This window comes from Anomaloglossus baeobatrachus, chromosome 8, assembly GCF_048569485.1.
Source record: "Anomaloglossus baeobatrachus isolate aAnoBae1 chromosome 8, aAnoBae1.hap1, whole genome shotgun sequence".
NCBI lineage: Eukaryota > Metazoa > Chordata > Amphibia > Anura > Aromobatidae > Anomaloglossus > Anomaloglossus baeobatrachus.
The window spans coordinates 120,318,515-120,345,742 of NC_134360.1; the positions used below are offsets into that span (position 1 = coordinate 120,318,515).

The 27,228-nt window shown below is 42.8% G+C and overlaps 2 protein-coding genes across 4 annotated transcripts in view; one reads left to right on the plus strand and one right to left on the minus strand.

Annotated features, from left to right (window-relative positions):
• Positions 1 to 27,228, plus strand: part of RBFOX2 (RNA binding fox-1 homolog 2) — an 846,394-nt gene that overhangs the window by 599,451 nt on the left and 219,715 nt on the right. The window lies entirely within an intron of this gene.
• Positions 1 to 27,228, minus strand: part of LOC142249288 (mitochondrial glycine transporter-like) — a 91,435-nt gene that overhangs the window by 4,347 nt on the left and 59,860 nt on the right. The window contains exon 2 of the mRNA XM_075320917.1: positions 6,467 to 6,548. Coding sequence (XP_075177032.1) covers positions 6,467 to 6,548 — 82 coding nt within the window. The remainder of the gene's footprint in view (positions 1 to 6,466; positions 6,549 to 27,228) is intronic.

Here is a 27,228-nt window from a genome sequence, read left to right on the forward strand (position 1 = left end):
ATATATACACATATATATGTATATATATATAATCATGTACAACTCTCGAAGGGTCCTCACCCTCCTCTTTGCCATCAGCCACAGATCGTCATGACGATTATCTTATCGGCCTGAAAGTTTAGGTATTTATGACTTTGGGTGATGGTAGAACTGCAACCAAAGGATGCAAAGAAAGACATCCCTTTGTTCTGTTGGAGGGAAAACTTTCAAAACAGTTTTTAAGCACTACGTGAATGCTAGAAAAATTAAAAGCATATTGCCAGAATCCCTGTAGCGCGCTGAACCCAGCGCACCGTTTAATTTGACTGGGAGATCGCTGGTATCACGACAAATTAGTATTGGCCAGTAAAATCATGCTAGATGCGTTGTATTTGGTATCTATGTAAATGTAAAACGAAGATATAAAATATGACGCTAATATTTTTCACCTGTGTGGCCCAGGGCCAAAGATATGTGAAAAGCTAGAATTAAGGAACTTTGTGATAATTTCGGCACAGCCCACAAGAAACTGTAAAATGAGGTCACAGAGAGGGGGGTTACCTAAAGGCATATAGAAGCGACTAGCTCCTTTCTGGGGGGGGGGGGCAGTCAGTATTGGAAGGCATGCATAAGAGGTGATGCTGGCAGTCTACCATCTTCTTCCTTGGAGACCTTCCCTCCCTAAGTTTGGACATCACTTCTATAGCACGAGTTTAGTAAGTTTCACGTTTATACCTTTTATTTTTATGTAACTGTCCATACTGTATTTGTATTGTTCCCTTTTGTAAATTCTTGTATATTTTTTAAACACTGCCTATTTTTGGATTAAATATATATAATTTAATAGTTTCTTTCCTCATGCTTTATAGACTAATTCAAAAACCTGAAGGGCCTTATGCTATCTGTAACGGGTCCCCAGCTACCTGTAGAAAGTCTGGGTGGTGGCAGCATAATTATTATTGCATAGAATTATTGGAGTGCTATCATTAAGGGTACCGAGGTATATATATATTTCATTAGCGGGAATCGGTGATATATACATTTACCCTTGCTGTGAGACCTCCAATATTTGGCATTATTAGCTCAGCAGCCTTATTCTGTTTATTGTCCTGCAGTAGCAAAAGTGGCCTGCTGGCAAGAGGGGCGCTAGGGAGTAGTCGTGTTTGTGACAAATCAGCGAACAGCTGCGGGATATCTGAGTGACTCCCCCGGCTGTTCATGACAATATACACATACATACATTATAATTATATATATATATATATATATATATATATATATATATATATATTTGCAATCTATATTACATAGTGTATTACATATTTGCAATTTATTACAGTTTGTGCTTTAAAGTTATATTCCAATAAATACGTTTTATGATCTCAATATATCTTGATTATTGTATCATAAAAATGATTAAATGTCTGATGTTCACATTGTTCTACAATCAATTTTTCAGTTAAATATAAGCAATTATGTGGGAGTTGGAGTCAGTGCAAGGGAAATTGAGGAGTTGGAGTCGCAGGTTTGGCTTACCGACTCCACAGCCCTGATTGTGCCATCATTATTATTATGATTATTATTATTATTATTATTAGGTTAATGACATCTTACTCTAGTCTATCAAACTCCTGAATTACCCCCCCCCCCTTTTTTTTTTCTTCAGACTGATTTCTCTTAAGGCCTCTATCATTAACCCAAAGAAAGTTTCCGTTTAAATCAGATAGGACAAATTTTTCTACAGGCAAGTACCCCTCTATTGCTAGCAATCTTGTTACCTTTCATCTTAGAATCTTAGAAACGCAGTAGATCCTTAATATTTATACATTTTGTATCTTCTTTTCGACAGGGATACACGGACCCTGCCTTCTATCTGCAGCTCTACAGTCAGATCAATAAAGATTTTTTTGTATATCATTCTAGTGTGAGCGCTGGTGGTTTTTTGTTTATATATAATGTTAAACACAAAAATAATTATCTGGAAATATGGGGTAGACAAGTAAAAAGAAAGGATGATATATACCCTGAGATGACGTGTCAGACTGTATGGATGTACTGTTACGTGAAAGTGCAGGTGCATTGATAAAGATTGGTCAGATCACGCTCACATATTCCAAGGAAGAGGTTATTTTCCATAAAGAATCTTAGGTGAAAGAGGGACAGTATATTAAACACAGGGAAAAGACAATTCAGGTTAGAATGAAATGATTATACCAGGAACTTACAAGTATCCACATGCGAGGCTGGCGTCCACCCTGATGCGCTTTTCAGCTATGTGCCTTCATCACGATTGTATGGCCTTTTTTCATCTGATTACCATGGTTGCTGTTGCTCTTTTCTGAAACATTTTTCTAACATCTACTTTGCTGTTAATGTACAGTTATATTAAAAATTTTGGGCACCCCTATTAATGTTAACTTTTTTTCTTTATAACAATTTGGGTGTTTGTAACAGCTATTTCAGTTTCATATATCTTCTAACTGATGGACTCAGTAATATTTCTAGATTGAAATGAGGTTTACTGTACTAACAGAAAATGTGCAATCCGCATTTAAACAAAATTTGACAGGTGCAAAAGTATGGGCACTTCAACATAAAAGTGACATTAATATTTTGTAGATCCTCCTTTTGCAAAAATCACAGCCTCTAGTCACTTTCTGTAGCTTTTAATGAGTTCCTGGATCCTGGATGAAGGTATATTTGACCATTCCTGTTTACAAAACAATTCCAGTTCAGTTAAGTTTGATGGTCGCCGAGCATGGACAGCATGCTTCAAATCATCCCACAGATGTTCAATGATATTCAGGTCTGGGGACTGAGATGGCCATTCCAGAAAATTGTAATTGTTCTTCTGCATGAATGCCTGAGCAGATTTGGATCGGTGTTTTGGATCATTGTCTTGCTGAAATATCCATCCCCTGCGTAACTTCAACTTTGTCACTGATTCTTGCACATTATTGTCAAGAATCTGCTGATACAGAGTTGAATTCATGCGACCCTCAACTTTAACAAGATTCCCGATGCCGGCATTGGCCACACAGCCCCAAAGCATGATGGAACCTCCACCAAATTTTACTGTGGGTAACAAGTGCTTTTCTTGGAATGCCGTGTTTTTTTGCCTCCATGCACAAGGCCTTTTTGTATGACCAAACAACTCAATCTTTGTTTCATCAGTCAACAGGACCTTCTTCCAAAATGTAACTGGCTTGTCCAAATGTGCTTTTGCATACCTCAGGCGACTCTGTTTGTGGCATGCTTGCAGAAACGGCTTCTTTCGCATCTCTCCCATACAGCTTCTCCTTGTGCAAAGTGCGCTGTATTGTTGACCGATGCACATTGACACCATCTGCAGCAAGATGATGCTGCAGGTCTTTGGAGGTGGTCTGTGGATTGTCCTTGACTGTTCTCACCATTCTTCTTCTCTGCCTTTCTGATATTTTTCTTGACCTGCCACTTCTGGGCTTAACAAGAACTGTACCTGTATTCTTCCATTTCTTTACTATGTTCCTCACAGTGGAAACTGACAGTTTAAATCTCTGAGACAACTTTTTGTATCCTTCCCCTGAACAACTATGTTGAATAATCTTTGTTTTCAGATCATTTGAGAGTTGTTTTGAGGAGCCCATGATGCCACTATTCATAGGAGATTCAAATAGGAGAACAACTTGCAAGTGGCCACCTTAAATACCTTTTCTCATGATTGGATACACCTGCCTATGAAGTTCAAAGCTCAATGAGGTTACAAAACCAATTTAGTGCTTTAGTAAGTCAGTAAAAAGTAGTTAGGAGTGTTCAAATCAAGAAATTGATAAGGGTGCCCATACTTTTGCTCCGGTCAAATTTTGTTTAAATTCGGATTGCACATTTTCTGTTAGTACAATAAACCACATTTCAATCCAGAATTATTACTCAGTCAATCAGTTATTAGATATATGAAACTGAAATAGCTGTTGTAAAAACCCAAATTGTTATAAAGAAAAAAAGTTAACATTAATAGGGATGCCCAAACGTTTTCATATGACTGTATATGTAACTATTATGAACTATACAGTAACCTATACTGATCCACCTGAGGTTGCTTGGCGTCCTCATTTCAACTGCTGTTTGGTGATCTAATGTTTTCCCTACACTGTTTTATCATGAATAAAAATTCATTTCTACTTTCATGTTTGGACTATTGAGTTGTTTTTTTTCTTTATTTCTATTAGTATTTCGACCCATCCCCTAGGCCACAAATGTCCACAGACATATAACCAATACACCAAGGATACATATATTAACTACAACACTGTGATTTTACTAGTTTTTGGCGTTACATATACATACATATACGCGCACACACACACACACACACACACACACACACTAGCTGTACCGCCTTAACAAAAATGTATTCTGCACACAAAACCCATAAAACAAATAGATAGAAATGTAATTATTAAAAGGCAAAAACTAAGCTAATAGAAGCATTTCACAACATATATTTCAACACCACAGATATTCCACACAGATTTAACTAAATTGTTCAAGTAATGTGCCCAGTCTGCCTCTTTCCCAGTCTGCCTCTTTCCCAGTCTGCCTGTATCAAGGTCTGTGTCTTTCCCCCATCTTTGTCTGTCTCTCTGACTGTCTCCTCCTTCACTGTCTGCCTGTCTCTGTCCCTGTCTGCATGTCTGTCTGTCTCATAGCGATTTCACTGCACCTCACGCTGACCGGCTCCACCAGACCTGATTACACAGATGCAGTATTCAGCAGCGTTTCACAGCAGACTGCAATTAAATACATCTAGCATTCATGACAGTGTTTATATGAGGAAGGTCATTGATTGACCGAAACGTCAAAAAAATAAAAACACACTGCTGCTTGAATTACCCAAATAAAGGGATTTTTTGCTTTCAAAACAATTGAGTGTCAGATTATTTTTCTATATGAAGACAGGGTTGGACTTTATCTGAGCACCTATCATAACCCCCAGGAGTACCGTGAATCCATAATTGCCTGTCTGTCTCTTTGCCTGTCTGTCTCTCTCTATCCTTCTCCCCACCAACATCTTATTACCTCACATATAAGCTTCTTATACTATGACTGTCCTTTGTTCCTATAGCAACAAATCACAGCTCCTACTAATAACCTGTAGTTCCATGCTCCATTTACTTTAATGGAGGCATGTTTTTTGGAGAGTAACTGTAAAGCGCGGGGTTAAATTTTCCTGTCAAAACATAGTCTACGACGTTCCCTGGGTCACATGTGATGTCTGTGCAAAATTTCGTGATTGTAAATGCGACAGTGCGGATACACTTTTTGTTTCACTTTTTCCCCATTATGCAGATAGGGGCAAAATTGATTGGTAAATCGGAACGCGCAGGGTTAAAATTTTGGCTCACAACATAGCCCAGGACGCTCTCGGGGTCCAGACGTGTGAGTGTGCAAAATTTTGTGGCTGTAGCTGCGACGGTGCAGATGCTAATCCCGGACACACACACACACACACGCACACACACGCACACACACGCACGCACACGCACGCACACACACGCACACACACGCACACGCACGCACACGCACACACGCACACACACGCACACACAGATATATCTAATATATAAAGCTGAATGTGTGTATGCATGCATGCATGCATGCATGCATGTATGTATGTCCGGGATTGGCATCTGCACTGTCGCAGCTACAGCCACAAAATTTTGCACACTCACTTCTGGACCCCGAGAGCGTCATAGGCTATGTTTTGGGGGGAAATTTTAACCTTGCGCTTTACAGTTATTCACCAAAAAACGTGCCTCCATTAAAGCGAATGGAGCTGGGAGCCACAGTGCAGCCAGAACTTCAGAAGAATGCGCAGCCACGCCCTTATATGGAATGTTGGCATGTCACAATGCAGCCAGGGAAAGAGACAAACACAGACAGGGTAAGAGACAGACACAAAGAGACAGATACAGACAAAGAGAGACACAGGGAAACAGACAGACAGGGAAAGAGACAGATAGGGAAAGTGACAGATATAGACAGACAGGGAAAGAAATTGAGGAGGGAAAGAGAGGGAAAGAGACAGACAAAGATAGAGATATATATACATCTCATCCCGGAAAAAAAAAAAAAAAGTGTGACCTAAGCCCTAAGGTCTCCGTGCACGTTAGAGTAATGTTGAGTGAACCTAGACGACGGTCTTTTGTGCACAGAGGGCACCCGCTGTCTAATGCTTAGGTGAGATGGGGATTACACGTGTCCAGTATCGGACTGCTCATCACATTGCCCTCCCAGAGATAAGGCGCTGGCTTCTCTCAGAGAACACAGAAGTGTAAAAGTCAGTTTAGATGTCTGTCAAAGAACGATCAGCCAAAGCAGCTATCTAACGTGTATGGAGGTGCTGAAAATTGATTCAAATTCAGGAACCCACAAAGACTGAGCTACCCTACAGCCATATTGTAGCTATCTTGCGGCACGCAACATATGCATAATCACAATGACTTACCGGGGACACACCTTTCCAGAGTCCCAAAATGTTCTCATTTCGAATAACTGTGACGAAAAGCTTTAACATCCCTACTCGGCTCCTGTAGAGAGGAAAGACATTTGTCGAAAATACATTCAGTTATAGATCAGTCTCCTAAATCTTGGTGCAGACTTATTTTCTTAGAAAAGCAGTGGTCAGAAAGATAGTTTGCCACTGTTAGGTTATGCACACAAGGCGTCTTTTTCAGGCAGGTTCCAACTGAAATCACCATGAAAAAGTTACAAATGAGCTCTATAAAATAATGCAATGTCAAAATGACAATACCATGGACAAGTTCCATTTTGTAATATTTATGTTAACTGCTTCACGGTTTGGAAACACAGTATCGGTTAAAAGTGACATGCTCATTTTCTATTCTTGACAATTTTCCTGAAGCAGCTTCGCCAGAGGAAAAAAGCGCCCCCGAGTGCATCTCGTTGTTATACCAATGTAGAGGAGTTCACATGGGCAGCAAGCATAATATACAACCATATCTGTCCTGCACGTAATATGATATGTAATAGCTAGGTTTTAGACCCATCTACATCCCTTCACAATTTTTTTATTAGAACTCTTTTTAAAGCTTACAAGAAAATTGTTTTCACAAGTTTTTACATGTTTCTGGCTTAAAAAGAAAATATTTTTCCTGTGAGTGTGTCATTAGAATATTGGAAGACGCACAGAGAAAGAAAAAAAAAATGTCTAGAACATGCAGTGTGTGGAAGGGGAAAGGAAAAAAAAACAAAAACCCCTATTCCCAATCATCGCCTCTAGCCCATAAAAATTGCAATGTTCGTAGTATGTTGAACCATTTTCCAGCATGTTTTGTACATGTATGCCTATCGCGTCAGATAATGGTATGGGGAATATGCTCTGGAACTAAACCTGCTCGGCTATGAGTCAGCTCTGATAGCTGCAGTTTAACCTCTTATGTTCTGTCCCCATGATGACTTTTTGGTGAGTTTAGGATGACGAGAATTTTAATAGCGTCAAAAACGCAACGTCTTAGGGTATGTTCCCACGATGCAAACAGGACGAGTCCTGGATGCAGTGTGTCCTCTCCTGTGGAGCCAAGAACGCAGGACACCGCAGCGGCCCGTACCCAATATCAGGGTTCGGGCTGCTGTGGAATTAAATCTATTCTCCCTGCGGAGAACGCTCACATCTCTGCAGAATAAACTGACATGCAGAAGTTTGGAAAGCCGCGCCACAGGTCAATTTACGGAGCAGAGAAAAGAAAAACAGTGTGCAGGAGATTTTTATAAATCCCATCCACAGTGCTTGTACTGTACAATGCAGTATTTTGGACGCAGTGAAAACACTCTGCATCCAAAACAATGCAAACCCTGATCGTGGGCACGCAGGCTTACAGTTACAGAAAAGTGGATGGGATTTATTGAAATCTCATGCTCACTCTACTTTATATTACTAATCGTAAACTGACCTGAGGAGTGTGTTTCAAATTCGCAACACGTTAAAATTTGTCCTGTGTGTACTCAGTTTTATCTGCAGATTTTCACCTTAAAATTGAATTAAATGTGGAAAATTTGCAAGTAAAAAAAAAAATGCTAATGCATGTTTAGTGTGTTTCCATGGTGGAAACTCAAATCCACACATGGCTGTATCAAACTTTTGTCAAAATCAAATATCAGGAAATATCAAAAACAAAGTATTAACCCCTTAATGACAAAGGCAATTTTGACCTTAATGACCCATGACGTACCTATACATCATAAAAGCCGGTCCGGCCCCAAACAATAACGTATAGGTATGTCATGGCGATCGCGGGGGCTCAGGTGCTGTACCTCAGTGATCGCCACCGGGTCTCACTGCCAGGACTGCTGCACGAGCCACTCCTGGCAGATTAACGCTGTAACTGCTGTGATCAATGGGATCACAACATTCAGGAGTCAGTAAGTGGATCACTTATCGCTCCCAGACGATCGGGTCCCTGTAATGGGATTACAGGGTCCCAATTGCTGCCACAGTAACCCGAGGTTGGTGTCATGACGACCCCGGGTTACTGAACTACAGAAAGGCTCACACACCATACCAGATGCATGGTGATTGAGACAGAGTGTCAGTGCTGCAAGTGCAGCTCTGAAATAGAATCCACTGCAATAATCGTGCATTGCAATGGATTAGATCAGTCATTAGATCATTGAAAGTTAGTATCCTATAAAAGGGACTAAATGAAAAAAAAAAGTCTGAAAAAAAATGGTAAAAGTAAAATGTAGAATAAAAAAAAAAAAAATTACCGCAGTCTTTAACAACCCGACCTATAAAACAGTCACTCCAGTTAACCCCTTCAGTGAACACATCTTTTCATCATACAGCTGACAATAAAACGCTATCAAAAAGTCATACAGATAAAAATTGCAAAAACGTCGTCATCTTGTCTCGCAAAAGACAAGGCGCCATACAGCTCAGTGAAAAAAAACAAAAAACACTATAGCTCTTAGAATACAGCAATGCAAAACTTTTTCTCTAAAATAACATTTATGGTGTAAAAGCAAAAAAAAAAAAAAAAAAAAAAAAGCAAAAGATTTTATTATGTGGCCAAATATGGTACCAGTATAAATGCCAACTGCTGCTGCAAACCCCCCCCCTCCCTCTCTCACATGACTGTCAGCCAAAAAAAGAACAACCCAAAACTATAGCCTTCAAACTCTAGTGATGTAAAGACCCTTTATTTTGGGGGGGGGGGGGGGGAATTTAGTGTGATAGCTGCCAAAACAAAAAAAAAAAAAAAAAATCAATCTGGTATCACTGTAATCATACTGACAGGAGGAATAAAGCCACTTAATCACTTATACTGCAGTTAAATGGTGTAAAAAAAATAAATATATATATATATATATACACACACATGTATATACACATATACATATATATACTTATACATATATATACACACACATATATATATACATATATATATACACATACATAATATACACATACATATATACACATACATATATATACATATATACATACATATATACACATACATACACATACATATATATACACATATACATATATATACATACATACATATACATATATATACATACATATACATATATATACATATACATATATATACATATACATATATATACATATACATATATATACATATATATACATACATATATATACATACACATACACACATACATATATATACATACATACATACATATACATACACATACACACATACACACATACATATATATACATACATATACATACATATACATACATACATACATACACATACATACACATACATACAGGTCCAGAAATTTGGACAGTGACACCATTTTCGCGAGTTGGGCTCTGCATGCCACCACATTGGATTTGAAATGAAACCTCTACAACAGAATTCAAGTGCAGATTGTAACGTTTAATTTGAAGGTTTGAACAAAAATATCTGATAGAAATTGTAGGAATTGTACACATTTCTTTACAAACACTCCACATTTTAGGAGGTCAAAAGTAATTGGGACAAATAAACCAAACCCAAACAAAATATTTTTATTTTCAATATTTTGTTGCGAATCCTTTGGAGGCAATCACTGCCTTAAGTCTGGGACCCATGCACATCACCAAACGCTGGGTTTCCTCCTTCTTAATGCTTTGCCAGGCCTTTACAGCCACAGCCTTCAGGTCTTGCTTGTTTGTGGGTCTTTCCGTCTTAAGTCTGGATTTGAGCAAGTGAAATGCATGCTCAATTGGGTTAAGATCTGGTGATTGACTTGGCCATTGCAGAATGTTCCACTTTTTTGCACTCATGAACTCCTGGGTAGCTTTGGCTGTATGCTTGGGATCATTGTCCATCTCTACTATAAAGCGCCGTCCGATCAACTTTGCGGCATTTGGCTGAATCTGGGCTGAAAGTATATCCCGGTACACTTCAGAATTCATCCGGGTACTCTTGTCTGCTGTTATGTCATCAATAAACACAAGTGACCCAGTGCCATTGAAAGCCATGCATGCCCATGCCATCACGTTGCCTCCACCATGTTTTACAGAGGATGTGGTGTGCCTTGGATCATGTGCCGTTCCCTTTCTTCTCCAAACTTTTTTCTTCCCATCATTCTGGTACAGGTTGATCTTGGTCTCATCTGTCCATAGAATACTTTTCCAGAACTGAGCTGGCTTCATGAGGTGTTGTTCAGCAAATTTAACTCTGGCCTGTCTATTTTTGGAATTGATGAATGGTTTGCATCTAGATGTGAACCCTTTGTATTTACTTTCATGGAGTCTTCTCTTTACTGTTGACTTAGAGACAGATACACCTACTTCACTGAGAGTGTTCTGGACTTCAGTTGATGTTGTGAACGGGTTCTTCTTCACCAAAGAAAGTATGCGGCGATCATCCACCACTGTTGTCATCCGTGGACGCCCAGGCCTTTTTGAGTTCCCAAGCTCACCAGTCAATTCCTTGTTTCTCAGAATGTACCCGACTGTTGATTTTGCTACTCCAAGCATGTCTGCTATCTCTCTGATGGATTTTTTCTTTTTTTTCAGCCTCAGGATGTTCTGCTTCACCTCAATTGAGAGTTCCTTAGACCGCATGTTGTCTGGTCACAGCAACGGCTTCCAAATGCAAAACCACACACCTGTAATCAACCCCAGACCTTTTAACTACTTAATTGATTACAGGTTAACGAGGGAGACGCCTTCAGAGTTAACTGCAGCCCTTAGAGTCCCTTGTCCAATTACTTTTGGTCCCTTGAAAAAGAGGAGGCTATGCATTACAGAGCTATGATTCCTAAACCCTTTCTCCGATTTGGATGTGAAAACTCATATTGCAGCTGGGAGTGTGCACTTTCAGCCCATGTTATATATATATATATATATATATATATATATATATATATATATATATATATATATATATATATATATATATATATATATATATATATATAATTGTATTTCTGAACATGTTTTTGTAAACAGCTAAAATAACAAAACTTGCGTCACTGTCCAAATATTTCTGGCCCTGACTGTACATATACATACATACACATATACATACATACACACACATATTATATATATATATATACATACATATATATATATACACATACATATATATATATACACACACACACACACACACACACATATACACAAAAAAACCAAACAAAAAAAAAAATAATTATTTGTTTATTTGCTTCTAACAGATTGCAGTATAGTGTGGCTCATTTATCCTGCATTTATGCTGAGCACTTACACCATGATTATGTGTAAGGATGCGTGGCCACAATCAGTAATAGCAGCATTTTGGACACAGCTAGTGATGCGCTATCTAGGAGACATCCAGGATCAGTGGGACTAACCAGACTTAAAAAAAAAAAACCAAAAAAAAAAAACACACAACTCCAGCCCGGAATTTATCCCGGATATCTGGCTCATGGGGACCAGAATGCAGCTCCTGTAAATGGTGGTAGAAGGGATAGGGGGATTAGAGCAAGCAAGCTATACTTAGAGCCTCAGGGGAGGCTGTAACTGCTTCCAGGTTGCTCATTCTTTTACCGGGGCCGATGATTATTACTCATCCATATTCACTGCATCGCTCGCTCACCGGCAGTCCTGGTGTCTGATTGGTTGCAGTCAGACGTGCCCCCAGCCTGTGTAACAGCATGTCTGGCTGCTTGCGATCACAGACCCTGTCTGCAGGCCAATATTGTGGTATAAAAAAAAAAAATTGTCATAGGGCACACCCATATGATACTCAGCACAGATAAAGCATACAGTTAGAAACTGAAGCACCCAGCCATGTGCTCATCTTGGCTGTGTATCAAAATAAGGGGAACCACATACGGCTTTATTAAAATAATTTTTAAAAAACGGCATGCGATTCCCCCCCCAATTTTGATACCCAACCATGATAAAGTCCGTCAGCTGGTGCTGTTATTCTCAGGCTGGGGAGACCCATGCTTATTGGGCTCCCGAAGCCTTTGGCCATGTCCGCACTTTGCATTTTCACCTGCGTTTCCGCAGCGTTTTGAACTGCAGTGTTTTCATGCAAAAAGGCATGCGTTTTGATTTTCCATAATAGTCTATGGCAAATGACGATTTCCTGTCCGTGCGTTTAATTTGCAGAATTTGTGGCAAAAACCATGGGTTCAAAGAAGCAGCATGTCAATTGTTTTTGCCATTTGGGCTGCGTTTTGCTAACATTGAAGTCAATGAGAAGTTGTAAAAAGAAAGTAACATCAAAATTCCAGCGTTTTGCCTGCTTTTTAGGTGCAGAAAACATGCGTTTTGGACTACATAAACGCATGCATTTCTGACATCAAAATAATGGAATGATATGTCCCTTTACACACACACAGTCTGACAATTAAATTAACGAAAAATATTAATTTATTGCTATTTTAGCGATAAATTGTATAAAACCGCTATAATTATATGTAATATAACTATTTACGTTATGATTTCAATAATTATATAGGTGTTCCTTTTTTTCCCTTTTTTTCATTGTGTTTGACTGTTTAAACTTTATTTAGCAGAGTCTTTATGTTAAAAGCGCATCTATCTAAACGCAATGGAAAAGCATGTAAAAAGCGCTAAAAACGCATCTAAAACGCGGTAAAAACGCATGCGTATTTACCGCTAATTTGTGGTCAAAAGCAACTTTGGCAAAAGTAATTTCTGCCAGAGGATGCGTTTAGAACTGCAACTAGGACGACGCAAAGTGCGGACATAGCCTAAAACTAGCAGCCTACAGCCGCCCATGATTATTGCATCCAATAGATGTGACAATCCCAGAAATTTAACCGGCTCTTCTCGATTGCTCTGGTGCGGCGGCAATCAAGGTTATAAGGGGTTAATGGCAGCTCACAGCTGCCAATAAGCCCAAGATTAGTAATGGGAGGTGTTTATGAGACCCCCCCATTACTAATCTGAAAGTGAAAGCAAATAAAATACAAATAAAAAATACAAGACACCCTCTTTCACCAATTTATTAGAATGCTAATCACCTAGGTCTGATGTAATCAATATGAGGTCCCACAATGATTAGAGCTTTGCTACATCTGAAGGTACAGCACAGAACCATAGAACAAGACAACCTGCTGTGAGCTTCAGGCAGAGTGAGTGAGCCGAGCGATAACGTCATTCTGTTTATTGGCAAACATAGCTGGAGGTTCCCATGGCCCTTCCCCTGTGATCGCAGATAACCTGACCTTAGGTGACCTCATTAAAAAAGTGAATTCACCTGCATCTTCTGGCAGAAAACCACTGTTTTTTTATGCCAAGTGATGCAGATTTGGTGGTGAAATTCTTACACCATATTCATGCACACATTCTACATCTCATGGAGGAAAAAAAAAAAAATCTAAATCACTACCGCATCATACCGCATGTGGTTTTGATGTATTTTTTTGCCAAGAGGTGTAGACTGGGTGAATGAATACAGTGTAAAAATTTAAATTACCAAATTTGCATCTCTAGGCCCAAACATGCAACAAAAAAAAAAAAAAAAAAAAACTTTTTGCAAACTTTTTTTGCACTTTTTTGGGCCAAGAGTTGCCAATTTGGTGCTAAAATAATTATACCATATTCATGCACCCAATCTACACCTGCTGGCAAAAAAAGTTACATCACTACTGCATCATAGTGCATGTGGTTTTGGGGTCATTCCATGTCAAGTGGACCATTGGTCCCCACTCGGGGAATATGGTTCATTATTAGAGATAAGCGAGCCTCTAGAGGCTCGAGTTCGGTTTGGCTCGAACGGAGGCCGCGTTCGAGTTCGGTTCGGCATGCCGTTCGACGAACCTCTCGAACCCCATAGAAAACAATGGGAGGCAATCATAAACACAAAGAAAACACCTTCAAAAGGTGTCCAAAAGGTGACAAACAACTCACAAGACAACACAAACACATGGGAAAGTGACAACGACATATACTCATGCAAAAACAAAAAGAGCTGGACGAGGAAAAAGAGGAGGAGATGCAGATATAGGCATGGCATGCCCTTCTAAAATCATGTAGAACACCACAAGGGGACTCCAAGCCGAGTCTCCTTTTTCCAAAAATTGGGCCCCACAGACACCACTTCAGTGGCAACACTTGTGCCCATGTTGTAAACTTCACAGGTAACATTTGCATCAAGCACATTCCAAAATACACCAGCCTTTACTCTCCTCAGGATGACACAGGGGTAGTAAAGTCCTTGCGGATCCATGACTTGTTCATCTTGATTAACGTTAGTCTGTCCACATTGTCACTGGACAGACGTGTGCGCTTATCTGTCAGCACACACCCAGCAGCACTGAAGACACGTTCAGAGACAACGCTGGCTGCGGGACACGACAAGATCTCCAAGGCGTAAGTGGCGAGCTCAGGCCATTTTTCAAGATTGGAAGCCCAAAATGAGCAAGGCTCCAGTTGCAAAGTCATGGCATCGATGTTCATTTGGAGATACTCCTGTATCATCCTCTCCAGCCGTTGACAATGTGTCAGACCTTGTCTCCTGTGGCCTTGCATTGGATGGTCTAAAAAAAAAATTATGAAACAATTCCATAAAATTTCTGTTCAGCACCAGATACTGTGTTGCTGGTACAGTTTGACTGATAATGATGAGACAGTCCCATGTTTGTCAAGTTACAACTGGGAGATTCACGCCGTGCACCACTGGTGGAAAAGCAGAGCTAAGATTGAGTAACAGCTTCTGCTGATATTCCTGCATACGTGTGTCCCTTTCTATGGCTGGAATTATTTTGCCAAATTTTGACTTGTACCGGGGATCTAATAGTGTGGCAACCCAGTAGTCATCATTACTTCTAATTTTGACAATCCGAGGGTCATGTAGGTAGTGCAGCACGAAGGCGCTCATGTGTCTTGCGCATCCATGCGGACAAAGTCCTCGCTGTGTTTGTGGCGGAGAGGTGATAATCGTGCTTTCATCCTCTGACATCTCCCCCAAACCTCGTTCAACCGAAATTTGACCAAGGTCTCCCTCATCTGCTCAGTCCTCCATGTCCATCGAGAGTTCGTCCTCCATTTCTTCCTGGTCTCCTGCACCTTCCTCAACATTTTGGCTGCTACCATGTGCTCTTGTTAATCCCTCTCCCCCACCGTCCCATGCCTGCCGCCTTGGTGATGATGAACGTCTGGACCTTGTAGATGTTGGTATCCCTTGCACATATGAATCCTCCTGTACTTCCTCCCCTTCCTCTTGTCCCACCCCCTGACTCCGAATAGTGTTTAGCGTGTGCTCCAGCATGTAAATGACTGGAATTGTCATGCTGATAATGGCAGTGTCAGCGCTAAACATATTCGTCGCCATGTCGAAACTGTGCAGAAGGGTGCATGGGTCCTTGATCTGAGACCACTCCATTAGCGTGATCTGCCCCACCTCTGCATCTCGTTGGCCGAGGCTATACGTCATAACGTATTTCACCAGGGCTCGGCGGTGCTGCCACAGTTGCTGTAACATGGAGAGTCGAATTCCAGCGTGTCGCCACATCGCATTTCAGGCAATGAACCGGCAGGCCAAAAGACTTCTGGAGCGATGCAAGTCGCTCAGCTGCGGCTGTTGAACGGCGGAAGTGAGCAGAGAGTGACCATGCCCTGAGCAGAAGCCCATCTAGGCCGGGATAGTGGGTTAAAAATTGCTGGACAACAAGGTTCAACACGTGAGCCATACAAGGTACGTGTGTCACCTTGCCCCGGCGAAGGGCCGCACCCAGGTTTGCAGCACTGTCGCACACGGCCTTCCCTGGCTGCAGGTTGAGTGGAGACAACCATTTACGAAACTCGCTCGCAAGAGCTGACAACAACTCCTCCGCTGTGTGACTCTTATTTCCAAGACATTTCAAGGTAAAGACCACCTGATGCCGTTGAGCTCTGCTGCCAGCATAGTAAGGAGGTGTGCGGGATTCCTTGTGCGCAATTACAAAGCGAGTGGCCTGACCAGGCAGGCTTGGGGCGGAGGTGCAGGATCCAGACGAGGTTGAGGAGGCAGAAGCAGTGGAGGAACTTCGACATACAGAGGATTGACGCACAAGTCTTGGGGACGGCAAGACTTGTTCAGCAGACCCTTCTCCATCTATCACCATAGTTACCCAGTGCCCAGTCAGCGACATGTAATGCCCCTGTCCATGCTTACTGGTCCAAGTATCGGTGGTGAAATGTACACTGTCACATACAGAGTTTCTCAAGGAAGCGGTGATGTTGTGTGCGACATGCTGGTGTAGCGCAGGTACACCTTTCTTGTAGAAGTAGTGGCGACTGGGCATCTGGTACTGGGGCACTGCGATGGACATAAGGTCTCGAAAATCCTCTGTGCCTACCAGGCGGAAAGGCAGCATTTCGGTAGCCAAGAGCTTACAGAGGGATAAAGTCAACCTCTTAGCTTTGTCATGGCTCGGAGGAAATGGCCTTTTATTTGTCCACATCTGAGGGACAGAGCTATGGCTGCTGTGTGGAGACTGTGGTGAGTAGGGTGTCCCTGGAAAACTGCAGGTCTGTGAGGAAAGTGCAGGCATAGACATGATGTTGCCTTCATCCAAAGTTGGTGCTCTTGATGTCTGAGAGAGCTCTACACCAGCACTTGTTTCCCCTTCCAAACCAAGTGACGACCTGCCAAGGCAAACTGCCTGTTGTGGTTAAAGTGGTGGAAGGTCTGCGTGGAAAAAAAACAGGTGTGACAGCTGTCCCCACAGTCATAGAAGATGAAGAGCGCGCGGAGGAACTTGAAGGGGCAGACTGTGTTTGGCTCGCTCCGCTAGGCCGCATTGCAGCACGGTGAGCTTCCCACTGGGACATATGCTTGTTATTCATATAACGATTCGTGGAAGAAGTTGTCAAACTGGTGAAGTTTTGGCTTCTACTTATAGATTGCCGACAAATTTTACAGATCACATGATTTGGGAGATCCTTTGCAAGGTCAAAAAAGGACCAGGCTAGGCAAGGCTTAGAAGACATGCAACCTGCAGAGCCACCCCGACTTGTGCTCAGAGGCAGAGTTGTGGCTGAGGATGCAGTTGTAGACGCACTTCCAGTACTCCAACTCTGTCCAGGAAGGCGCAAGGCAACTTCGTCGTCAGTTGCATCCTCCTCCACCGCCTCTGGTGACCTCCTCGAGTGCCTGACTGTGGGTTGACAGTAAGTGGGATCTAGAACTTCATCATCAAGCGTTGTGTTTGCACTCCCCTCGCCCTCAGACCTAACCTCTTCCTGCCCTGACTGAATAGTTAAGTTGTCACCCAATCTGGTATCTCCGTCTCATCGTCATCAGTATGTTCCTCATTGTCTCGACCAACAGGTGTTACAGTTTGGGAATGAGAGTGTACATTATGCTCAGAAACTTGGTCATCAGGGCCTGAATCAGAGTCACAAAGCTTCTGGGCATCACTGCAGACCATTTCCTGGTCTGTACTCCTAAGTAGCTTGGGAGCAGACCTGTGATTCCCAGGTTATAGTGTGACTGAACAGCTCTGCAGACTCAGCCATCTCTGTTACACCATACTCTGCAGGGCGGATGGAGACTTGAGAGCTGGGAGAAAGCAAGTGTGATTGGGATGACAACTCAGAGGAATGTTGTTTTTTGGATGTTGAAGTTGAGGTGGAGGAGAGGCCACTTGTTGGAGCACTTGAGATCCATTCAAGCATGTTCTTTTTTTGTGCATCATCTACTTTTGTTACAGTTGTTCGGTTCCGTAAAAAAGAGAGCACATCGGATTGTCTACGGAAAGTAGTAGACATCTTACTTTTGCTGGAAGATGGCCTATCTTCAGCAGATTTTAATGTAGCTTTCCCACCTTCCCCACGGACACAAACTTTTTTTTCCTTTTCCAACACGCCTGTTCCCCTTTCCACCAGCATCTGTCGTTTTGCCACTCATTTTGTTAGCGACAAGATTGCCCACATAAAATGTGGTAGCAAAAATTGAGAGGTGGTGTAGATTGCAGAGGTGGTCTAGCTTTATTGACAGCTGAAGAACCAACACTGACCAACACAGACAATTTTTGTATGCCCCTAAAGCCTGCTTTACACGTTGCAATGTATCTTACAATGTGTCGGCGGGGTCACGTCGTAAGTGACGCACATGCGGCATCGTAAGGTACATTGCAGTGTGTGACAGGTACGTGCGATTGCGATTGAACGTTAAAACGTTCATCGCACGCACATCGTTCATTTCTCTAGAATTGAACGTTAGATTGTTCATCGTACCCGGGGTAGCACACATCGCAGTGTGTGACACCCCAGGAACGATGAACAGATCTTACCTGCGTCCTGCGGCTTCCGGCCAGCAATGCGGAAGGAAGGAGGTGGACGGGATGTTTACGTCCCGCTCAGCTCCGCCCCTCCGCATCTATTGGCCAGCTGCCGCGTGATGTCGATGTGACGCCGAACGTCCCTTCCACTCCAGGAAGTGGACGCTCACCGCCCACATCGAGGTCGTATGGAAGGTATGTGTGACGGGGGTTAATCGTATGTGCGGCACGTTCAACAAATTGAACGTGACGCACATACGATGGGGGCGTTGCAAATCGCATACGATATCGTATGCGAGATTGCAACGTGTAAAGCAGGCTTAACAGTGGCAGCACAGTTTGCAAATAAAATAGCGTGGCAAAACTGGGCAGGTGGGTAGAGTGCCCGTTTTCTGTTGATACCAGGACAGGAAAGGAACACTAACTTAGTATTCCAGACACTTTTAGGATGGCACAAAAAGTATCAGCTCTTTGGGCAAAATAAAATAGCGTGGCAAAACTGGGCAGGTGGGTAGAGTGCCCGGGTTCTGTGGGTACCAGGACAGGAAAGGAAGCCTCACTTTCTATCCCTGTTAATGAAAAAATGCAAAAAAACACCAAAAAGGAGCCAAGACAAAGGATATGTGCACACACAGAATGTGGTGAGCCTACCTCAAAGATGGCTGCAGCCAAGGTGCTGATGTCACAGCCACTCAACCTCCACACTAGAGGGGAGGGGCGGCTTCTTAGCATAAGACATGCACACTAATAAGGCTTGCACTGGGAGCCCATCATATAATGAGTGAAATGCACAGTGTCTGAACTGTAACCTATAAATGACGCCAAGGCACCCAAGGCAGGCGGGCTAAACAGCACTATATAGGTGCATCTCGCACGGACACACGAGATGCACAGTGTCTGAATTAAGGCCTATAAATGACGTACAACACCAGGTCCAGGCGGGTCAGTTAGCACTATATGAGTACATAACACATGCCAGGCTCACCATTTAACCACCTGAATTCAAAAGGTCCACACACATCCTGCAAAAATGGATAAAATGTGCCATACCTCAAATAGTGCTGTTTAGCCCGCCTGACCTGGGTTTCTGGCGTCATTTATAGGTTACAGTTCAGACACTGTGCATTTCACTCATTATATGATGGGCTCCCAGTGCAAGCCTTATTAGTGTGCATGTCTTATGCTAAGCAGCCGCCCCTCCCCTCTAGTGTGGAGGCTGAGTGGCTGTGACATCAGCATCTTGCACCTTGGCTGCAGCCATCTTTATGAGGTAGGCTCACCACATTATGTGTGTGCACATATCATTTGTCTTGGCTCCTTTTTGATGTTTTTTTTTATATAGTTCTTTGTGGCTTTTCTAACTAATTCAGTGTAGGGACTCGCAAGTATGAGAATCCTTGACGAACGGATTGCGAGCTTACATATTTTGGGCCAAAAATGTGATCTGATTGTGTATGTGTGTGTGTGAGAGAGTGTGATCTGATGTGTGTGTGTGTATGTGTGTGTGAGAGATCTGGTGTGTGTGAGTGTGATCTGGTGTGTGTGATCTGATGTGTGTGTGTGAGTGTGATCTGATGTGTGTGTGTGTGTGATCTGATGTGTGTGTGTGTGATCTGATATGTGTGTGTGTGTGATCTGATATGTGTGTGTGTGTGTGATCTGATATGTGTGTGTGTGTGTGATCTGATATGTGTGTGTGTGTGTGATCTGATATGTGTGTGTGTGTGATCTGATGTGTGTGTGTGTGATCTGATGTGTGTGTGTGTGATCTGATGTGTGTGTGTGTGTGATCTGATGTGTGTGTGTGTGATCTGATGTGTGTGTGTGTGTGATCTGATGTGTGTGTGTGTGATCTGATGTGTGTGTGTGTGATCTGATGTGTGTGTGTGTGATCTGATGTGTGTGTGTGTGATCTGATGTGTGTGTGTGTGTGATCTGATGTGTGTGTGTGTGTGATCTGATGTGTGTGTGTGTGTGATCTGATGTGTGTGTGTGTGATCTGATGTGTGTGTGTGTGTGATCTGATGTGTGTGTGTGTGTGTGATCTGATGTGTGTGTGTGTGTGTGATCTGATGTGTGTGTGATCTGATGTGTGTGTGTGTGTGTGATCTGATGTGTGTGTGTGATCTGATGTGTGTGTGTGATCTGATGTGTGTGTGTGATCTGATGTGTGTGTGTGATCTGATGTGTGTGTGTGATCTGATGTGTGTGTGTGATCTGATGTGTGTGTGTGATCTGATGTGTGTGTGTGATCTGATGTGTGTGATCTGATGTGTGTGTGTATGAGAGTGTGTGTGATCTGATGTGTGTGTGTATGAGAGTGTGTGTGATCTAATGTGTGTGTGTGATCTAATGTGTGTGTGTGATCTGATGTGTGTGTGTGATCTGATGTGTGTGTGTGATCTGATGTGTGTGTGTGATCTGATGTGTGTGTGTATGAGAGTGAGTGTGATCTGATGTGTGTGTGTGTGTGTGATCTGATGTGTGTGTGTATGAGAGTGAGTGTGATCTGATGTGTGTGTGTGATCTGATGTGTGTGTGTGATCTGATGTGTGTGTGTGATCTGATGTGTGTGTGTATGAGAGTGAGTGTGATCTGATGTGTGTGTGTGTGTGTGTGATCTGATGTGTGTGTGTATGAGAGTGAGTGTGATCTGATGTGTGTGTGTGATCTGATGTGTGTGTGTGATCTGATGTGTGTGTGTGATCTGATGTGTGTGTATGAGAGTGAGTGTGATCTGATGTGTGTGTGTGTGATCTGATGTGTGTGTGTATGAGAGTGTGTGTGATCTGATGTGTGTGTGTGATCTGATGTGTGTGTGTGATCTGATGTGTGTGTGTGATCTGATGTGTGTGTGTGATCTGATGTGTATGATCTGATGTGTGTGTGTGATCTGATGTGTGTGATCTGATGTGTGTGTGATCTGATGTGTGTGGGTGATCTGATGTGTGTGTGTATTAGAGTGAGTGTGATCTGATGTGTGTGTGTGTGTGAGAGTGTGATCTGATGTGTGTGATCTGATGTGTGTGTGTGTGATCTAATGTGTGTGTGTGTGTGTGTGTGATCTGATGTGTGTGTATGAGAGTGTGTGTGATCTGATGTGTGTGTGTGTGATCTGATGTGTGTGTGTGTGATCTGATGTGTGTGTGTGTGATCTGATGTGTGTGTGTGTGATCTGATGTGTGTGTGTGATCTGATGTGTGTGTGTGATCTGATGTGTGTGTGTGTGTGTGTGTGATCTGATGTGTGTGTGTGATCTGATGTGTGTGTGTGATCTGATGTGTGTGTATGAGAGTGTGTGTGATCTGATGTGTGTGTCTGTGATCTGATTGTGTGTGTGTGTGTGTGTGATCTGATGTGTGTGTGTGTGGGTGATCTGATGTGTGTGTGTGTGTGTGTGGGTGATCTGATGTGTGTGTATGAGAGTGTGTGTGATCTGATGTGTGTGTGTGATCTGATGTGTGTGTGTGTGATCTGATGTGTGTGTGTGATCTGATGTGTGTGTGTGTGATCTGATGTGTGTGTGTGTGTGTGTGATCTGATGTGTGTGTGTGATCTGATGTGTGTGTGTGTGTGTGTGATCTGATGTGTGTGTGTGATCTGATGTGTGTGTGTGTGTGTGTGATCTGATGTGTGTGTGTGATCTGATGTGTGTGTGTGATCTGATGTGTGTATGAGAGTGTGTGTGATCTGATGTGTGTGTGTGTGATCTGATTGTGTGTGTGTGTGTGTGTGTGATCTGATGTGTGTGTGTGATCTGATGTGTGTGTGTGTGGGTGATCTGATGTGTGTGTGTGTGTGTGGGTGATCTGATGTGTGTGTATGAGAGTGTGTGTGATCTGATGTGTGTGTGTGATCTGATGTGTGTGTGTGTGTGTGATCTGATGTGTGTGTGTGATCTGATGTGTGTGTGTGATCTGATGTGTGTGTGTGTGTGATCTGATGTGTGTGTGATCTGATGTGTGTGTATGAGAGTGAGTGTGATCTGATGTGTGTGTGTGATCTGATGTGTGTGTGTGTGATCTGATGTGTGTGATCTGATGTGTGTGTGTGTGATCTGATGTGTGTGTGTGTGTGTGTGTGATCTGATGTGTGTGTGTGTGGGTGATCTGATGTGTGTGTATTAGAGTGAGTGTGATCTGATGTGTGTGTGTGTGTGTGTGATCTGATGTGTGTGTGCATTAGAGTGAGTGTGATCTGATGTGTGTGTGTGTGTGTGTGTGATCTGATGTGTGTGTGTGTGTATCAGAGTGAGTGTGATCTGATGTGTGTGTGTGTATCAGAGTGAGTGTGATCTGATGTGTGTGATCTGATGTGTGTATGAGAGTGAGTGTGACCTGATTGTGTGTGTATGAGAGTGTGACCTGATTTGTGTGTGTGTGTGTGATCTGATGTGTGTGTGTGTGATCTGATGTGTGTGTGTGTGTGTGTGATCGTGTGTGTGTGTGTATATGAGTGTGAGTGAGTGTGATCTGATGTGTGTGTGTGTGTGATCGGGTGTGTGTGTGTGAGTGTAATCTGATGTATGTGCGTGTGTGATCTGATGTGTGTGTGTGTATGAGAGTGAGTGTGATCTGATTGTGTGTGTGTGTGATCTGATGTGCGAGTGTGATCTGATGTGTGTGTGAGAGTGTGATCTGGTGTGTGTGTAATCTGATGTGTGTGTGTGTGAGATCTGATGTGGGTGTGTGTGTGATCTGATGTGTGTGTGTGATCTGATGTGTGTGTGTGTGATCTGATGTGTGTGTGTGTGATCTGATGTGTGTGTGTGTGATCTGATGTGTGTGAGTGTGTGATCTGATGTGTGTGAGTGTGTGATCTGATGTGTGTGAGTGTGTGATCTGATGTGTGTGTATGAGAATGAGTGAGTGTGATCTGATGTGTGTGTGTGTGCGCGAGTGTGATCTGATGTGTGTGAGTGAGAGTGTGATCTGATGTGTGTGTGAGTGTGTGATCTGATGTGTGTCTGTGTGATCTGATGTGTGTGTGTGTGATCTGATGTGTGTGTGTGTGTGTGTGTGATCGTGTGTGTGTGTGTGTATATGAGTGTGAGTGAGTGTGATCTGATGTGTGTGTGTGTGTGATCGGGTGTGTGTGTGTGAGTGTAATCTGATGTATGTGCGTGTGTGATCTGATGTGTGTGTGTGTATGAGAGTGAGTGTGATCTGATTGTGTGTGTGTGTGATCTGATGTGCGAGTGTGATCTGATGTGTGTGTGAGAGTGTGATCTGGTGTGTGTGTAATCTGATGTGTGTGTGTGATCTGATGTGTGTGTGTGATCTCATGTATGTGTGTGTATGAGAGTGAGTGTGATCTGATGTGTGTGTGAGTGTAATCTGATGTATGTGTGTGTGATCTGATGTGTGTGTGTGTGTGTGTGTGTGATCTGATGTGTGTGTGTGAGAGTGTGATCTGATGTGTGTGTGTGTGTGTGTGTGTGAGAGTGTGATCTGATGTGTGCATGTGTCTGTGTGAGATCTGATGTATATGTGTGTGTGTGATCTGATGTATGTGTGAGTGTGATCTGGTATGTGTGTGTGTGATCTGGTATGTGTGTGTGTGTGTGTGTGTGTGTGTGTGTGTGTGTGTGTGTGAGAGTGAGTGAGATCTGGGGTGTGTGTGTGTGATCTGATGTGTGTGATCTGATGTGTGTGTGATCTGATGTGTGTGTGTGTGTGTGTGTGTGATCTGATGTGTGTGTGTTCTGATGTGTGTGTGTGATCTGATGTGTGTGTGTGATCTCATGTATGTGTGTGTATGAGAGTGAGTGTGATCTGATGTGTGTGTGAGTGTAATCTGATGTATGTGTGTGTGATCTGATGTGTGTGTGTGTGTGTGTGTGTGTGTGTGTGTGTGTGATCTGATGTGTGTGTGTGAGAGTGTGATCTGATGTGTGTGTGTGTGTGTGTGTGTGTGTGAGAGAGTGTGATCTGATGTGTGCATGTGTCTGTGTGAGATCTGATGTATATGTGTGTGTGATCTGATGTATGTGTGAGTGTGATCTGGTATGTGTGTGTGTGATCTGGTATGTGTGTGTGTGTGTGAGAGTGAGTGAGATCTGGGGTGTGTGTGTGTGTGTGTGTGTGTGTGTGATCTGATGTGTGTGTGTTCTGATGTGTGTGTGTGATCTCATGTATGTGTGTGTATGAGAGTGAGTGTGATCTGATGTGTGTGTGAGTGTAATCTGATGTGTGTGTGTGTGTGTGTGTGTGTGTGTGTATGAGAGGGAGTGTGATCTGATTGTGTGTGTGTGTGTATATCAGAGTGAGTGTGATCTGATGTGTGTGTGTGATCTGATGTGTGTGTGTGTGTGTGTGTGTGTGTGTGTGTGGGGGGGGGGTGTGATCTAATGTGTGGGTGTGTGATCTGATGTGTGTGTATGTGTGTGTGAGTGTGATCTGATGTGTGTGTGTGTGTGTGTGATCTGATGTGTGTGTATGAGAGTGAGTGTGATCTGATGAGTGTGTGTGATCTGATGTGTGTGTGTGATCTGATGTGTGTGTGTGATCTGATGTGTGTGTGTGATCTGATGTGTGTGTGATCTGATTGTGTGCATCAGAGTGAGTGTGATCTGATGTGTGAGTGTGTGATCTGATGTGTGTGTATCAGAGTGAGTGTGATCTGATGTGTGTGTGTGTGTGAGTGTGAGATCTGATGTGTGTGTGTGTGTGTATGTGTGTGTGAGATCTGGTGTGTGTGTGTGATCTGATGTGTGTGTGTGATATGATGTATGTGTGAGTGTGATCTGGTGTGTGTGATCTGATGTGTGTGTGTGTGATCTGATATATGTGTGTGTGTGTATGAGAGGGAGTGTGATCTGATTGTGTGTGTGTGTATATCAGAGTGAGTGTGATCTGATGTGTGTGTGTGATCTGATGTGTGTGTGTGTGTGTGTGATCTGATGTGTGTGTGTGTGTGGGGGTGTGTGATCTAATGTGTGTGTGTGTGATCTGATGTGTGTGTGTGATCTGATGTGTGTGTGTGATCTGATGTGTGTGTGTGTGTGTATGAGAGCGAGTGTGATCTGATGAGCGTGTGTGATCTGATGTGTGTGTGTGTGATCTGATGTGTGTGTGTGATCTGATGTGTGTGTGTGTGTGTATGAGTGTGAGTGAGTGTGATCTGATGTGTGTGTGTGTGTGTATGAGTGTGAGTGAGTGTGATCTGATGTGTGTGTGTGTGTGAGATCAGGTGTGTGTGTGTGTGTGTAATCTGATGTATGTGCGTGTGTGTGTGTGATCTGATGTGTGTGTGTATGAGTGTGAGTGAGTGTGATCTGATGTGTGTGTGTGTGTGTGTGTGTGTGTGAGTGTAATCTGATGTATGTGCGTGTGTGTGTGTGATCTGATGTGTGTGTGTGTATGAGAGTGTGATCTGATTGTGTGAGAGTGTGATCTGATGTGTGTGTGTAATCTGATGTGTGTGTGTGAGTGATCTGATGTGGGTGTGTGTGATCTGATGTGGGTGTGTGTGTGATCTGATGTGTGTGTGTGTGTGTGATCTGATGTGTGTGTGATCTGATGTGTGTGTGTGATCTGATGTGTGTGTGTGATCTGATGTGTGTGTGTGTGATCTGATGTGTGATCTGATGTGTGTGTGTGTGATCTGATGTGTGTGTGTGTGTGTGATCTGATGTGTGTGTATGAGAATGAGTGAGTGTGATCTGATGTGTGTGTGTGTGTGTGTGTGTGTGCGAGTGTGATCTGATGTGTGTGTGTGAGAGTGTGATCTGATGTGTGTGTGTGTGTGTGTGTGTGTGTGATCTGATGTGTGTGTGTGTGTGTGTGTAATCTGATGTATGTGCGTGTGTGTGTGATCTGATGTGTGTGTATGAGAGTGTGTGTGATCTGATGTGCGAGTGTGATCTGATGTGTGTGTGAGAGTGTGATCTGATGTGTGTGTGTGATCTGATGTGTGTGTGTGTGTGTGAGATGTGTGTGTGTTCTGATGTGTGTGTGTGATCTGATGTGTGTGTGTGATCTCATGTATGTGTGTGTATGAGAGTGAGTGTGATCTGATGTGTGTGAGTGTAATCTGATGTATGTGTGTGTGATCTGATGTGTGTGTGTGATCTGATGTGTGTGTGTGATCTGATGTGTGTGTGTGTATATATCAGAGTGAGTGTGATCTGATGTGTGTGTGTGTGATCTGATGTGTGTGTGAGTGTGATCTGGTGTGTGTGTGTGTGTGTGTGTGTGTGTGGGGGTGTGTGATCTGATGTGTGGGTGTGTGATCTGATGTGTGTGTATGTGTGTGTGTGTGATCTGATGTGTGAGTGAGTGTGATCTGATGTGTGTGTGTGATCTGATAGTGTGTGTGTGTATGAAAGTGAGTGTGATCTGATGAGTGTGTATGAGAGTGAGTGTGATCTGATGTGTGTATGAGAGTGAGTGTAATCTGATGTGTGTGTGTGTGTGTGTGTGTGTGTGTGTGAGTGTGTGTGTAATCTGATGTATGTGTGTGATCTGATGTGTGTGTGTATGA